Here is a 13,761-nt window from a genome sequence, read left to right on the forward strand (position 1 = left end):
AAATGTCACGATATGCAGCGAAACAAGCTCAAGACTTCAAGTATCGATGAATTACTAATTTGCCGCAGTCCTAGGCTTTAACTGTCTAGTTTGTGTAGGAACGAATTCTTCGTCAAGCCTCGGAAGTATTTACCACAAAACCAAAATAGAATACCGAAGCTGCAGAAGAATGTGATCAAGGTCATGAGTGTCATGAGTGGTGCGAGGTACCCAATCTGTTCTGTCCAAGGTGTGATGAACTTGCCGAAACCATAGCCCCACAGATTCTTGTTACTTTGTTCAAAGTTAGCTATGAGCGCATCGGTAAGAGTTGATTAGTGACTCACATGGTAATTGTAACGAAAATAGCGCCCGTGGCTGGTTTGTAGCTGTCAATAGCGTAAGTGGACGCGATACTGGGCAAACTTGTCACTTGCATTCCGAGGCAAGTGTAGCCGATAATAACAATGACTTTCCATGACCATAGCTGGCTATAACCAACACCGACCACAACAAGCCCAATGATCATGATCAAAGTGTAAGGCAGCATTGTGATCAATCGCATTTCCGGCTCTCTGATGCCCCTGTTGCGCTTGGTGAAGTAATTCGCAACCCAGTCTGATAATGGGCCTGATGTCAGTAGCCCAATCATGCTGCCCGTAAAAATGGCAAAGTTGGTAAAGCCCACTGATTGGGTCGAAAAGTTGTAAGGTGGTGCTCCAAAAAACTGCTGCTGGGTCAAGTTGGCCACCAAAAAGCCGGATGCCGAGAAGGAGACAGCAAAGGCGGCGAATTCAACAATTGGGAAGGCATGGAGATACCATGGAAGCCACAACTCTTGCAAAATACTTCCCTGGTAAGGTCCCCAGAGGTTGAATTGCTTCAGAGATGGATGTCCACGCGATAGCCATTTGTCTTGAGGTTCCTGACCAGAGGCATCCTCTGAGTGATCGACAACGGAACCGCCTTTAATTTCAGGTTCGTCAACAAGTGGAGCAGGCTCTGACACTGTCTTATTTTCTGTTTTCCGCGCAAAACGCGTCTCTGGAAGTAAGGTGATGTTGAGAAGTAGAGTAAAGATGAGCAACCTTTCAACTTTAGTGTCAGTGTCTTTACATATCTTGTAGCCATGGATTACAGTTAGAACTGCTCTTTACCCTGTATTTAGCCACCAGAAGCTCCGCCATCCAAATCGTTCTGCCATGCTGCCAGCAATGATGGGGCCGATCTGAGGAGCCACATTAGTAGATGGATGGTTGTGGACTGTCTTGGTAACCTACAGAGAGAGACCCAAAGTAGATAGCAAAGTATAATGTCTGGTATTTACCGCGATCGTGGAGGAAAATAATGTCGGCAATTATTTGTGGCATCAAACTCTCGCAAGGACCGGCACCGAAACCATTCAGACTTGGTAGAGTTGATTAGTTTTGAGTCTATCATGTCATCAAGTTGATATATGCATATGGAAAGGATTTTCTTACGCAGATGCTCCGAGAAAGGACTTGTAGCTTGTTGATCGAACTCTCCAGATCGAGGACACTGTGCAGATCAAAGTACTGAAAATGAGGGCTGGTCTTCGACCAAAACATGTTGAGATCGGAATCCATATCAAATTGCTGAAACCGAGAACAAGGATCGCTACAGCTAGACTAATAGTTAACACCACATATGCTAAAATAGTTCTTATCGATGCCTACCTGTTGTTTGAACGGCGTCTGCTAGGCTAACGTTCCATTCTTCCATGTATAGGCCTGTTTCAAATGACATTAGCTTTTGGGCACACTCAGATATCAGCTTCCTGGGAGTCAAACCAAATAAAGGTGCATTTGCGAGAGGACCAAGATTTTGACTAATGGAGACAAAGCTAGCGCAAATGATTGTGATAAGCTTCCAGGTGTAGGTCCAGTTCAATGGATCAAGGGGATCGTCAGAAGGCTGAGGAACAAGGACGCGCGCCTCTCCGCCACCATTTCCGGACTTGATAAAGTGATGTGACCCGACATCTACCATCACCTCTGTCCCAGGGAGGATCGTGATATCGAGCTCATTCTCGATATCTTGGAGAGTGCGCTGTTGCGAAACCTGGTTCATGATGGCGACCTCGAGGTATGATCAAGAGACAAGACCAACGATGAAAAGCACAGCCGAGCGTTGAATCAAAGAAAATTACGAGGGATTGGGTCCTTTCTTTATATAGCTATGACGAAGACCGAGAACAACGCACATCTTTTTCCAGAAAGCCGATGGCCCCATAGTGAACTAGCCAATGGAAGTAAGTACATTTGAAGCTAAGATTGTGCATAGCTAGAGTAGTAAATTGTGATTATCAACTTCGTAGATTTGCAAGCACTGTTACCCAATCAAACATCTCGGATACTGGTAGGGGGTTGCATCCACCCCTGGATAACGGCATAGCGGCATGGCTATCTCACACAGGAAGCCAATCTCCCACCTACTTCTCCGAAAGTCCTACCTCGTTAATCGGGAAAAGGCATCATCTCTAAGCTTCATACATAATGCTTCATCCTTGCTCCGTAGATAGTCCCATACACCATCGGTTACGCGTCACTTCAAGCTTGTTATTGATCCGCCCCCAGGTTTTCTCATTACTAGCGCCGGGCGTTTCTGCTCTCTCTGCTTGATTGAGCCCACATGTTTATGCTAGTTCGAGTGACAAATATTGTTGTAAACCAATATCCCCCATATCCCCGCATTGTAAGTGGGCATCTGCCGGAATTTCTGCCGCCACTAAATAAGGACAATCTCCTTGCCATCAAAGTCCGGGGCGTCACGTCTTTTACTATTACTTAAGTTGGAAAGCGAAGTGGCTGGTAAATGAATCGACCAATAAACGGCCCAATGTTGGTTAAGGAGTCGCTTTGTCAAATGTTGGTAACAGAATACCCAGTCAGTGATTCCATGTAATTTCTTGGCGCAGAGACTCGAGCTCTGCGACAGTTCAAGTCACCTCAGTTCGTTATACTCAAAACATCACGTATATAATCAATAGTCGATCTATATATTAACCGAAACACTAGTTTCAAATGAAGATTGTAGTTTATGGCCTCTGTCTCTTTGTAGCCTCACGATGACGGTTCTTCGGCCTCTCACCTATACAGTGACTCGGCAACGGGGCATTTACTAAGCGGGAAATGATTCCCTAGCCCTATTGACAAGCATTTAGTTTCACCCTTTCGTGTTCTTTGGATATATTAACAACTCTCTTGGATTGCCTATTCGATAAAGTTGAAGGCTCATTCACCGTCCAGACATCAAAACTCAGATGAATAAATTTTCGGCATCAGATTATCTCGCTCATAGGATGCGGGGTAGGAATGCGGGGGGGGAGGAGCCGGGCCAACGGAATAGCATCCGATGACTATAAGCCAGGATCCGAAGCAGTTAATACCAAAGGACGAACTATATCGGTTCATAGAGAGATTTGGGTATCCAAATTTCCAAATTGGAATATAGTTTGTGATAGTTTGTGACAGTATCAAAGGAAATGAAAGGCTAAGTACGTAACTGCGCACGGGAAGGATTGCGACGGCTCTTGGCTTTCGGGTCGGACGAATAAATGACGATGCTCTGGGAGGGTGACACAAGAGAAGGATTCTGAAGCCAATCAACCTTTATTAATAGCCTCGATTTACCCTTTTCATAATTGAGTTATCATCAACATAACAAAAGTTTTTCCACCTCAACGTAAACACCATGAGCGTTATTCCAGAAAGCAACGTGGATGTTCTCATTGTTGGAGCAGGGCCGGCGGGCCTCATGATGGCGACATGGATGGCCAAATGTGGCATCAACGCGCGCATAGTCGACAAACGAGGAACCAAGATCTTCAACGGACAAGCAGATGGTCTCCAGTGCCGTACTCTTGAGATCCTTGATTCGCTAGGGTTTGGGCATAGGGCATGGCGCGAAGCAAACCATATGCTCGAAATCTGTCTTTGGAACCCAGACGAGAATGGAATCATCAGACGAAGTGATCGCATTCCAGACACTATCCCTGGCATCAGCCGTTTCCAGCAAGTTGTCTTGCACCAGGGTCGGATCGAGAGATTTTTCCTTGATTCAATCGCAGAGGCGAGTGACATTCGGGTGGAGAGAGGCGTGATGCCGTCAAGTCTCAAGATTGACGAATCTGCGGTAGAGGATGATGCCGCGTATCCAATCACTGTGACTTTGAGGCATCTCACGGAGGAAGAGGCCACTCCAAAGCAATCTTCAACATCTGCCAACGGTCAGAGTGTACAAGACGGACTTTTTCGCAGCAACCTTGCCAAGGACGACACCCAAGACTTGCTCGATGCTTCAAAGATTAATGCAAAGGCAAATAGCGAAGAAGTGATTCATACAAAGTACATGATCGGTGCTGATGGAGCACACTCGTGGACGCGCAACCAGATTGGCCTAAAACTTGAAGGCGATTCGACCGACTATATCTGGGGAGTTTTGGATATTGTACCAATTACGGACTTTCCGGATATCCGAATGAGATGCGCGATTCACTCTGCCGATTGCGGGAGTATCATGGTTATCCCGAGGGAAAATAAGCTCGTCCGACTTTACATCCAGCTAACCACGACACAAAAGAATGGAGACAACTCGGGTAGGGTTGATCGATCTAAGATCAATCCTCAGATGATTCTGGAGTCTGCACAAAGGATTCTGGCGCCTTATAAGATTACCTACCGTAAACTTGACTGGTGGACTGCATACCAGATAGGCCAGCGGGTTGGAACTTCTTTCTCCGTACACGAGCGCGTCTTTTTGGCAGGTGATGCGGTACACACTCATAGGTAAGATTATGCTGTTACTATGGCGGGCAAAAGAAAACCAACCGAGCGGCTAACTCTCTCACAGCCCCAAGGCGGGACAGGGAATGAATGTCAGTATGCAAGACAGTACGTGATCCAGAAAGAGAAGATTAGAGTCACCGACACGGTACCGAAATTTTAACACTCATTAGGTTTCAATCTCGGTTGGAAGATTGCAAGCGTTGTCAAGGGTCACGCCCATCGATCAATTCTGAAGACGTACCAATCTGAAAGACGTCGCATTGCGCAAGATCTCATCGCCTTTGATCACAAGTTTTCTAGACTCTTTTCCGGTCGGCCCGCCAAAGATGTCATGGACGCAGAGGGTATCAGCATGGAAGAGTTCAAGGCAGCATTTGAGAAGGGCAACATGTTTGCCAGTGGTATTGGTAGGAAACCTCCATTGCCCTATTTCTATGATACGTGCTGACTTGTTATCTATTGTAGCTGTGAACTACGGTGCAAGCGCAATTGTGGCAAAAGAAGGTAGTAGTGCAGAGCAGGGTGACGGCACCGACGTGTCCGTCGCGAATGCAAAGCATCGGGTCATCTCTGACCAATCTCTTTGCAGCGGCATAACAGTCGGCATGCGTATTCCGAGCCATAAAGTTCTTAGTCAAGCAGATGCCCGGCCCTGGCATCTTCACGAAGTGCTTCCTAGCAACGGACGCTGGCGAGTAATAGTTTTTGCCGGAAACACTAATGATGATCGGCAGCGGGACAAGCTTTGGAAGGTCTCGGAAGCTTTCAGCGCCCCCAATTCTTTCTTAAACCTCTACACTCCCAAGAGAGCCAGATACGACGAAGTATTCGAGGTTCTTCTTATCCACAACGCTCCACGTCAGAGCGTCACCGTTCTCGACTTCCCAGAGGTATTCCGCCCTTATGACGAAGTTGACGGTTGGGACTACAACAAAATATTTGTGGATGATGTTTCTTACCATGAAGGGTTTGGAAATATTTATGAGGCCCTAGGTATTCCTCAGGATGGATCCATTGTTATTGTTCGACCAGACCAGTATGTTTCTTACGTTGGGTCTATGGAGAAGCCAGCTGCAGTCAACAGCTTCTTTGCAGGGTTTATGAAGGAACAGCACGCTCCGGATGAGGCACCGACGAATGGTACCAAAGTCTGAAAACATTTGATGACTTGGTGTTTTATGAATAGCAGTATATAGCACAATTCCACATGCATTCAATTATTACAATTAGTCTCTCGCTTGAATTAACAAAGTGCAAACGCAGCGAGAGGCATACGTATAGTCCAGCAATACAAAATAGCGTTTCAACAAGAATTATACGCCCTTTTTCTACATATGAACTCAAGTGATCTAATTTTGTATTGTATGTCTATGATTAATGGCAAAATGTACAGTAGATGTTAAAAGCTCAATAAATCCACTGCCATGAATCAGAGAACCGTCTCTCGTAGCCGTCGTAGCCGTCCTAGCCGTCCAACCGTCGTAGACCCTCTCAAGGGACCGCCTTGATGTCGGCCGGTCCGTGAGCTTTCTGTTTCTAACCAGATTCTCCATTGCTAGCTCAAACAGGCTTCTTCTTTAGTGTCAAATTGGATACCCGTGCTGGATTGCCGTGAGGCTTCCCCGCGTTATTCCCCCGCAGTGGCCGCCCCGCGTCTCCCGCGTTTCTTCAGGTTTATCCCATTGAGCTAGGGCTAACCGGATCGTGATATCGGCTAAGGGTTGGATGGCGTACGCCCGGCATCCGATCCTCGGACCATCCTTGAGTCTTGCCTGTATGTGCTTGTGGCCTTTTGGCGTACTCCTAAGTCGGTGGCAATGACATGGTAGTCAGCTTAGCGTAAGCCTTCGGTGGCTACAGCACGGAGTAGCTGGGCAAACTGGGCAATAATTGTTGCGTGGGATCCAATTCCCGCGCGGTATCCCAGCCGGAGGAACCGCCAGGTCGCATTTCTCATTTCTTGTGCTTCTAGAGAGTAGCCAGGCGTCGCCAAGCGAGGGATTTGACAATCGAATGAATCCTGACGCAAGGACGAGTTCTGTCTGTGTAATCTTCATCATCTAAAAGATAACAATCCTGCCAAAGCGAGGCGGCTACACAAGTAATCTTGAAATACGATCCGAACCGGGTTTCTTTCCGACCCCTTCTTACTGCAGTTCGATTCGGCGTCGGCAATTGGCCGTCGCTTATCACCCATTGTCGGCTTCATACCAGTCCATACCCGACAGGTCCCTCATATACGTGCGACAGTACGAGAATGCCTACGAAAAAGGTCAAAGATAGTGACCGGCGACGATGTGCCAGAGCATGCACAAACTGCAAGCGGCGCAAAGAGCGCTGCGACGGACGACAACCATGCCGACGGTGTGTAGAGAGAGGAGTCGTCTCCGAGTGCAGTTTATGTCTTCGTCGACAATCTCCTTTCATGGCCTCAGCGCTGCCAAGTCCACTGTCTGAACTGTCGGATCCACGGTGTACAACTATCGAAACTCGAAGCAGTGCGCTGCCAGACCATAACAATGAGCAATCGCACGGATTTCAGCATGAGATGGCACTACGGTTTCCTCATCTTTCGAGGTTGATCAAAGATGATAGAGGCACATTCATGTTCATCGGCGACTCTGCCAACCACAGCTTTCTCCAGAATATCCGTCGCATTGTTCGCGATCGTGTGGGAGATTGTATCTTCGTCGATGATCCAATGCGGCACTACATGGTTGAGGCATGTCCAAGCAAAGGTCATAATTCGATCCTCCATCATGGGACAGAGCCACCACCTAGACCGACTGAGGACGAAGCAAAATCATTTGTGTACTGGTACCGGCAAGCCACACACTCCATTCTCCAGCTTTTCGACGACGCCAAAATATGTGACGATATCCTTGAGTGGCTACGTTTACCTCAAGAGCCCGTTGATGCAATCAGTGCCACGTATTCGTTGATACTGGCCATTGGTGCCCAGGCGTGTCCCGACGACTACGACGAGAGAGCCGAGCGACATTTTAACTATGGAAGATATGTGACATTGGCAACTCTTATGGATGATCCAAGCATTGCCACCACTCAATGCCACGTTCTTATTGCCATGTACCTTCTAGCCCAATCACGCAGGAACGCCGCCTTTATGTACTTGGGTATAGCTGTACGTGGAGCTTATGCACTGGGACTTCACAGAGAAGATGTTTCTGCATTGTATGATGCAACCGAATACATGACAAGAGAGCGCCTATGGAAGGGCATCAGAACTCTTGATTTGTTCATGAGTGCATCACTTGGCAGACCGCCGGCCACACTGGAAACTCGCGATACTGCATCGAAGGAGCACTACTCAGCCATGAATGACTTGTCATACATTTTCGAGAACATATTAACTGAAGTCTATGCAAAGAGAATGATCACAACAGAATGTCTCAAGAAAATCAGCGAGCTTCATCGTGGCTGGGCGACTAGATTCGGTGGAGGTCTGAGAGTGGACAACATTCCTCCTCGCGACGAAGTACAAACAGAAGCTGGGACTGGGCCAAATCTCGGGCTCATTCATCTGAAAGAGGCATATTACTGGACTATCATGCTGTTATCTCGACCCTTTTTAATCGATTATATTTCGTCGTCATCGCCGCCTGAAGAGAGAGATTCGTCTTCCACCCCAAGTCAACCCACATCCTCTTTGTCCCCCTCACGCAACATTCTTGCTCAAGTATGTGTCGACTCAGCCGTTCGTACCATCGATCTCTTTCAGCCACTATTAACCAACAAGTTGACACCGAAGAGGCTGCCCTTCGTCGTGAATTCGGCATTTGCAGCATCACTCATCATTGGGGTTGCTCTTTTCAGTGATCTGGAAGGCTCCGTGCCATTACGAAGAAAGCGATTGGGAGATGCTTGTAAGGTGTTGGAAAAATTCAGTGTCCATGACCCAGTGACAAAGCGTTATCTGGGAATCATAGAGAAGTTGATTAGTGCTTGCGATACCTTCTTGGAACTACAGCAGCAAAAGAGGATGGAATACAATAACGACCTTATCGGAAGGTTATTTGGCCGCCTCGATGGAGAGATCACAATGAAAGACGCAAAGATTACCAACGGGAACTCTGGAGATGTGGCTCAGTGGCACAGAGTCTGGGAATCAGAACCTGTAGCTCTCAGCCAACCGACTCCGCCAGCAACCGACAGCAGCGCCATGGTTAATAGCCACACAGAAAATGAAGCTTTGGGAGAAATCAGATACGACTGCGATGATCCGTCACTGCAAAATCAGAGCATGGTCAGCGACATTGGAAATTTTTTATCTCCAAGAACACTTTGGTTTGATGCATATGACAATGGTACGCTATTTCCTACCGTTGGAGTAAGTATGTTGGACTTTGCAAGTCTAGAAGGAGACCATCATAATGGTTAGTGCGGGTAAAGAAAAAAGATAATGTATTATCACGTCAAGAACATTTTGTATTCTATGCTATTATAGCTATGTTGATTTGTAGCTAGCTTTTGAATCTATGGAATAAACTTCCGTATATTCTATTCGTCTAACGTCTCTGGTTGTGCGGGTGTTTATAACTTGCTGGCACGGAATGTAATCGCATTATCTGGCAGAGGGTCTGACCTCAAAACCTTTGACTCTTCTTCTGCGCTTGCAGTTTTTCCCCCAGAGCTTTTAACCACTTGCTCAAAGGCCTTTTCTACATCATGCTCAGAGAGCCACTGCAGATCTGGTCGGCTTCTCATTCTGGTTCGGAGCGCCTCGTCTGCTTCCTCGGGTGTCTCATACGTCGGTGCCTTGCGACTTATCAAGCCATGGACGATGCTTAACAGGCGAGCCGTGTGTGGTCTTCTTGTTTGATCATACAAGCTAAATGCTCGTCGAATGTTTTCTTGGGAAAATGGAAGATTTGGTTTGCCGGATGAAAAGATCTGCTTAAAGGCCAGTCCGAGTGCGAGGGAATCGTCGAGAGCCAATGAGCCACCTGCGGCGAAAGAGCCTCCATGAGTGTGAGCTGCATCACCTACTAGAGTGACGCGTGAATTAGGAATCCAAGAGGGTAGCGCATCGCCCGCGTAGTTGGGATAAAGACGGGCATGTGGTGTCAGCTCCGTAAGAGCTTTAATGACGGGGTGCCAATCCTGTTGATGCTGTTAGTTTCCATGATGCAAAGAACCCACTCCAATCAAGCTCGAACCTTGTATTTCTCTCTCAAGAATTGGACATTGCCGGCCTGGTCCCATGTAATTGACTTTTCTAATTCTTCGGCACTGCGTCCATCATCGTAAGCACCAACGACCGTGTATAAACCCTTGCCTTGTACAGAGTCAGCCGTGCATTCTCTTCATCGGAAAGGGTTGATCCAATATTATTACCGAGTCTTGAGGAAAAGAATGTGTCTTTAGTTCCCCACTGGTGAATAGTCAGCAGAGTTCATCGTCGATAGAGGGAAAATGTTATAGCCTACCCAGTGAGCAGCGTCAGCTGGCAAATCAGGCACTTTGCCCTCGACCAGCGATGCGTCAAACGTAGATCTCATGAATACTTTCCCGCTGAACCTCAGCTTGTAATTAGGATAGAATGCGGCTCTGACTTTCTATTGGAAATATTAGCATGCAGAATAACTAGACAGCGTCAAACCAGTAGCTTACTGATCGAATTCCATCTGCTCCTATCAAAATGTCTCCATGGGCACTGGTGCCGTCTTCGAAGAAGAGAACAACACCCTCATCATTGGCTTCAGCGTGAGATATCTTCTTATTCAGATGAATCCATTGCTTTGGTACGTGCTCCTGCAGGGCCGCATGAATGTGCCCTCTGTGGAATCGTGTCGTCTGATGGCGTCGATCAGGCACATTGGCAAAGGTATCGACTGATACCACTTCATTCGTTTTCCAATGCCTTATTCATCACATGATTAGGGGAATTCATTAAAATTATGCAATTAGATAGAGATACTATACCTATAGAAGTGCGGTATTCCACTCGGGCCGCGGAAACCAATTTCGTCAGTCAGAGCAGAATCTACTCCCAATTTTTCAAGTGTTCGTAGGCCCTGTGATCTGACGGTTAGCAGCTGGCAATGTAAAGTCTCATCAACTTTTTCGTATCTTGACTGTAGATCTTACATTGGGACTGAGGGCAATGCTAGCTCCGATTTCCCGGAGTTCCGGGGCCTGCTCATACAGCTGGATATCTAGATCAGGTATGCCAGAGATCCGTGTAAGTGAGATTGCAGTTGCCAAGCCAGCGATGCCAGCACCGGCGATTATGACTCGAAGTGGCTTTGAGTTGCTAGCCATCCTTGTAGAGTGTGCCTGTCTTTTTTTGAATGATGAAGTTTCCTGATTGGCGGCGTCACAGTCAGCGAAATGCAAACTGTAACATTCTTTTATATCCGCTTGAAAGTTCGCCGAATCTGAGCGCCCATCACGCTAATTGATGGGAATTTCTAATCTTGAGATGAAGAAGCGTTCAGATAGATTGAATTTGATACTGAACTATGGGTGTAATGGCAGAAAGATATGTAAGACTTTAACCGGATGCGGGCTGATATGCCCATACTGAGACATTTGATAGGCCTATAAAAAAGCACGTCAACTCCACGACCATGACGCAAGACTACTACGCCGGATATCACAACTCCGGGAATATTACCTACCATCGGATGCATTCCCGCGGCAATCTCTCTTATTTTGTCTCTTGCTTGATAACAAAACTTATAAATTTGCTCCCCGGCATATTGACTCCGCACATCGGCACTACTGCCTATCTATGCTCATTGGGGAAACGTAACAAGATGATAATTAGCGATGACGATCGATACTAGATCAATGGCGCCATATTAGATACGTGTAGAGCTTCATATTTGGATAAAAGAGCAGACGTGAAAAAAGTATCATGTAGGAGTTTGGGACAGGCCATCGTTACCTTTTGGTCAGTAAATCCCGTGTTACAACCATGTCGTCAAAAATTGCGTACGAGGAAACGACACACTCGCAGCAAGATTTCCAGGAGGAAAATGAGCCTGCGAGCACCACGCTCAAATTATCTGATCGTTCGGCCGACGAGAGCTACAAGCTCTTTTCCAAGGTCCAAGTATCTGATCCGACACCGGAAGAAGCTCGAATAATCCGCAACAAATGCCTCTGGAGAATTCTTCCTTTCCTATGCATCGGATATCATCTGATGTATGTGGATAAGCAGACAGTACGTTGGCCGCAGCTTCTTGAATGCCGATTTCATATTGCTGTTATTAACAAATAATCGTTGGTCTGAGTATAGCTAGGGAGCTCAGCAATCCTTGGCATCCTAGAGGATGCAAAATTGAATTCAAACCAATACAACTGGCTCTCATCTATATTTTACTTCGGTTACATGGTGGCCGAGTGGCCGCAAAACTGGGCTCTGCAACGGTTTCCTGTTGGGAAATGGCTGGCCGGCAATCTTATTGTTTGGTGCGTAGGTCCAGATTAACGTTTTTAAACACCCATCATCATTGGTATTGACCCGATTGGCTAATTATCTGCGGTATTCACAGGGGTGGCATAACGTTGCTGCATATCCCATGCAATAACTTTGCGTCTCTTTTTGTCGTCCGATTCCTCCTGGGGCTAAGCGAAGCCTGCATTGTACCCGCGTTTCTCCTCTCCATGTCCATGTTCTTCACCTATCAAGAGCAGGCTGTGATGATGTCAGTCATGTGGTCTATCGGCAACTCTAGCCCCATCACTTCAGGCTTTCTCTCTTACGGGGTTCTGTGGATTAAGACAGGGTCATTTCACCCATGGAAATGGTTGATGGGCATGTTTCCTCGCTCTCATTCGTTACAGATGCTCCAACAGCTAACCAATTCTCTACAGTCATCACTGGTGTAATTACCATCATATTCGGGGGCTTAGTATACTTGTTCTTTCCTGATAGCCCCCTGCACGCCGATTTTTTGACTTACGAGGAACGAGCTCAAGCAATCTTGAGGATAAAGGGCAACAATTCTGGTATCGAGCAGAAGCAATTCAAGAAACATCAGTATGAGACATGAAATATACAAATTAATTTTCCAGAATCTAATATTGGCATTTCAGATTTATTGAAGCCATCAAGGACCCAAAAACATGGTTGTTTGCTCTACATGCTTGGTCTCAGGAGATGGGCAATGGCATTAACAATCAGACTTCATTGATCATCAACTCATTTGGCTTCACAGTTTTCCAAACTACGTTGCTTAGCACTGTCAGCGGAGTTATAGCGTTTTTTACACTCTCTGCAGCTGCAATTACGCTACACTTTACCCGAGTGAGTTGTGTCGTGGGTTTTAGTTTCCTGCGCATACGTATTAATTAAATCACCAGAACTCCCGAGCATGGATATCACTCATCGCATACGTACCTGCTGTCATATCCAGCATACTATTGTTAGGTATTTCTCAAAGGTTTCTGTCAATGGTGTATATGTGTCTAATCTTCATGATAAATAGCTCTCCCATGGTCTAATCGCTGGGGCCTCATAGTGGGTGTCTGGCTACGATACACAACTGGTGTACCCTATGCTGTTGTAATGATATGGGCAGCAAACGCATCTGCTGGACACACCAAAAAGACTACAGTTATTGCTCTCTATCATATTGGATATGGATTGGGAAACATTATTTCGCCCCAGCTTTTTGAGCCCAGATGGAAGCCTCGATACAAGCCCACCTGGATCATTTTGCTCGTTGTATGTATTGGTGGCGACATCAGATTCGAATCAGCTAACAGATGATAGGTTGCTGCTATTCTCCCTTCCATCATCATCATTACTCTTCGCATATATCTCAGCCGCGAAAATAAGCGACGTGACAAACTCGAGGCAGGTAATGTTGTAGCCAACAACGGTCTCGTCGAAACGACAAATGCCGATGGAACTAAAGATGTTCGCGTGGTGGACACTAACCAGCTGGACTTGACGGACAGAGAGAATCTGAAATTGTAAGTGAATAAATATTGGGACCTGAAT

The 13,761-nt window shown here is 46.6% G+C and overlaps 5 protein-coding genes across 5 annotated transcripts; 3 read left to right on the forward strand and 2 right to left on the reverse strand.

Moving 5' to 3' along the window:
- Positions 1–77: 77 nt before the first annotated feature.
- Positions 78–2,110, reverse strand: M431DRAFT_123111 (hypothetical protein; the record flags this gene model as incomplete). Its single annotated transcript, XM_024912175.1, has 7 exons — positions 1,791–2,110; positions 1,677–1,730; positions 1,461–1,623; positions 1,260–1,386; positions 1,137–1,207; positions 327–1,067; positions 78–273 (listed from the first exon to the last, which is right to left on the reverse strand). The coding sequence occupies exons 1-7, from the start codon at positions 2,068–2,070 to the stop codon at positions 78–80; spliced, it is 1,632 nt and encodes a 543-aa protein (XP_024771100.1). The 5' UTR covers positions 2,071–2,110.
- A 1,583-nt stretch (positions 2,111–3,693) lies between these two features.
- On the forward strand, positions 3,694–5,941 carry M431DRAFT_8628 (hypothetical protein; the record flags this gene model as incomplete). The annotated part of the gene is made up of 4 exons (XM_024923655.1): positions 3,694–4,787; positions 4,852–4,892; positions 4,958–5,194; positions 5,253–5,941. 4 exons carry the CDS (start codon positions 3,694–3,696, stop codon positions 5,939–5,941), a joined length of 2,061 nt encoding a protein of 686 aa, XP_024771101.1.
- A 924-nt stretch (positions 5,942–6,865) lies between these two features.
- M431DRAFT_511509 (hypothetical protein) lies at positions 6,866–9,225 on the forward strand. Its single transcript, XM_024919668.1, has one exon. The coding sequence runs from the start codon at positions 7,213–7,215 to the stop codon at positions 9,184–9,186; it is 1,974 nt and encodes a 657-aa protein (XP_024771102.1). The 5' UTR covers positions 6,866–7,212; the 3' UTR covers positions 9,187–9,225.
- M431DRAFT_150447 (hypothetical protein) lies at positions 9,217–11,234 on the reverse strand. The gene is made up of 7 exons (XM_024912815.1): positions 10,896–11,234; positions 10,731–10,822; positions 10,419–10,668; positions 10,235–10,363; positions 10,143–10,179; positions 9,965–10,083; positions 9,217–9,908 (listed from the first exon to the last, which is right to left on the reverse strand). Exons 1-7 carry the CDS (start codon positions 11,067–11,069, stop codon positions 9,339–9,341), a joined length of 1,371 nt encoding a protein of 456 aa, XP_024771103.1. The 5' UTR covers positions 11,070–11,234; the 3' UTR covers positions 9,217–9,338.
- Positions 11,235–11,727: 493 nt separating this feature from the next.
- Positions 11,728–13,737, forward strand: M431DRAFT_498676 (hypothetical protein; the record flags this gene model as incomplete). The annotated part of the gene is made up of 8 exons (XM_024917720.1): positions 11,728–11,976; positions 12,052–12,224; positions 12,308–12,570; positions 12,630–12,795; positions 12,852–13,062; positions 13,119–13,185; positions 13,244–13,482; positions 13,531–13,737. The coding sequence occupies 8 exons, from the start codon at positions 11,728–11,730 to the stop codon at positions 13,735–13,737; spliced, it is 1,575 nt and encodes a 524-aa protein (XP_024771104.1).
- Positions 13,738–13,761: the final 24 nt, after the last annotated feature.

This window comes from Trichoderma harzianum, assembly GCF_003025095.1.
Source record: "Trichoderma harzianum CBS 226.95 unplaced genomic scaffold M431scaffold_12, whole genome shotgun sequence".
NCBI lineage: Eukaryota > Fungi > Ascomycota > Sordariomycetes > Hypocreales > Hypocreaceae > Trichoderma > Trichoderma harzianum.

Coding starts and splice junctions, on each gene's coding strand:
- M431DRAFT_511509 (XM_024919668.1), top strand. CDS start 7,213: ATGGCCTCAGCGCTGCCAAGTCCACTGTCTGAACTGTCGGATCCACGG.
- M431DRAFT_150447 (XM_024912815.1), bottom strand. CDS start 11,069: ATGGCTAGCAACTCAAAGCCACTTCGAGTCATAATCGCCGGTGCTGGC. Junction 10,669..10,730: donor GGAATACCGCACTTCTATAG/GTATAGTATCTC, acceptor GTGATGAATAAG/GCATTGGAAAACGAATGAAG. Junction 9,909..9,964: donor TCTTGAGAGAGAAATACAAG/GTTCGAGCTTGA, acceptor CAGCATCAACAG/GATTGGCACCCCGTCATTAA.